At 41.7% G+C, this 1,498-nt stretch overlaps 1 protein-coding gene across 1 annotated transcript; it reads right to left on the minus strand.

Moving 5' to 3' along the window:
* Nucleotides 1–41: 41 nt before the first annotated feature.
* On the minus strand, nucleotides 42–1,148 carry LOC102248762 (tubulin polyglutamylase TTLL5-like; the record flags this gene model as incomplete). The annotated part of the gene is made up of 2 exons (XM_005852988.2): nucleotides 42–494; nucleotides 1,065–1,148. Coding segments are annotated over 2 exons (537 nt in total), but the record flags the coding sequence as incomplete, so codon positions are not given.
* Nucleotides 1,149–1,498: the final 350 nt, after the last annotated feature.

A 1,498-nucleotide genomic window follows, 5' to 3' on the forward strand; every position in this document is an offset into this window, starting at 1 on the left:
AAAAAAAAAGGCAAAGGGAAAAGACGACATTCTCTTCTTACTGGGGCTGGGAGGAGCTGACACTGCAGGCTGCCTTTCATTTTCCCACTCACCTGCCTTTGCTGAAGAGGGACGAGACAGTTTCTGGCTATAGATGTGTGCAGCACTCTGGAAAGAGGAAAAGGGGCCAATGGTGTAACTGCCTGATCGACAGCGTGGCTGGCCAGCGGGGCTTAGTACGTTCTGTGTCCCAGGATGAATGGAGGGAGAAGCACTGTCAGGGACTGTGCTCAGCAACACTGTTGGCTGGTGAGGCATGCTGGGGATGGCTGGAGGAATCTGAGATAAAGAAGCTTGGTGACCAGGCCCTGGTGCGAGGTCAGAGGTTGTAATAATAGATGACAAATGGTTGTTGGGAACTTTCTGCAGAAGATTAGCAGCAGGACCAGAAAAAGAAGCAGAGGAAGGATTTGTAAAGACTAATTTAGTCTCTTTTTCTGCTGAAGTGGTAAGTCCTATTAAAACAAAAACAAGACAAAACAAAAAAATAGATCATTTTAAGAAAAACTGGCATATAATCACAATAAAGCATGAAGTAAACATATTTAAGCATCAACATAATCTTATCATGAAACAGAAATCATGAAAAATACAGACTTTAGTGAGTACTCATCATGAATTTAATAAATTTTGCCTGCGGAGATAACCTGGCAACAGAAAGAGTTTGCTTTTAGTTCTTTCTCAAAGCTGGAGTTGGGACTAGCTCCATTAACCAGCGCAGAAGTTTTACAAATGTTAGGGCATCAGACAAAGTTTCTGGTAGTGACAGCTAACACCTTTCTTCTGCTTTTCAACCTTCTAGAAAAGTGCTCAGAATTTCTAAACACTAAAGTGAGAAATTCCTTGGAAGGAAAACAGGTTCTCAGTAGATTATAGAGGAAATTCTGAGGGAAAAGGAAGAACAAAGAAAAGGAACTTCTTTGGGGTAATGTCTCCTGCTCTCAAATCATTTAATATCTGAGGACTTTTTCCCTTTTATGGATTTATCAGTGAACAGCAAGTCTACGTAGTCTGAAGGCACTCACGAGATAATTTATCAGAGTGAATTTCTGTTGCCTGTTGCTGTTTGGGCTGCTTTATTTTCACGTCTTCCATTGTCTCAGGATGATCTGAAATAAAAGATAAATACTGACCAAAATACTGACCTTAGGCTCTCCTACTAATGCTAGGGCGTCAGTACATACAATTTTGTTTATAAAAATATAAAACATCTATAAACCAACCCTAGAAACCAATCCTATTTCAACCACACTTTTCCAAGGATGGCCAGACCCACTTCTCTCTAGAGTGGGCAACCAATCAAATGATTCCCAATGACCCCCAAAGCCCAGCTCCTGCTAACGGAACCAGGGAAAGACATTTAAATCCCAGACAGCCATCCATGGACTGCCAGCAAGCTAGGACATGCTTGGAAAAGAAAATAAGGACAGTCAGATGCCTCTGCCAAGAACTCAGACTA

This window comes from Myotis brandtii, unplaced genomic scaffold (assembly GCF_000412655.1).
Source record: "Myotis brandtii unplaced genomic scaffold, ASM41265v1 C42455086, whole genome shotgun sequence".
In the NCBI taxonomy this organism is placed as follows: Eukaryota; Metazoa; Chordata; class Mammalia; order Chiroptera; family Vespertilionidae; genus Myotis; species Myotis brandtii.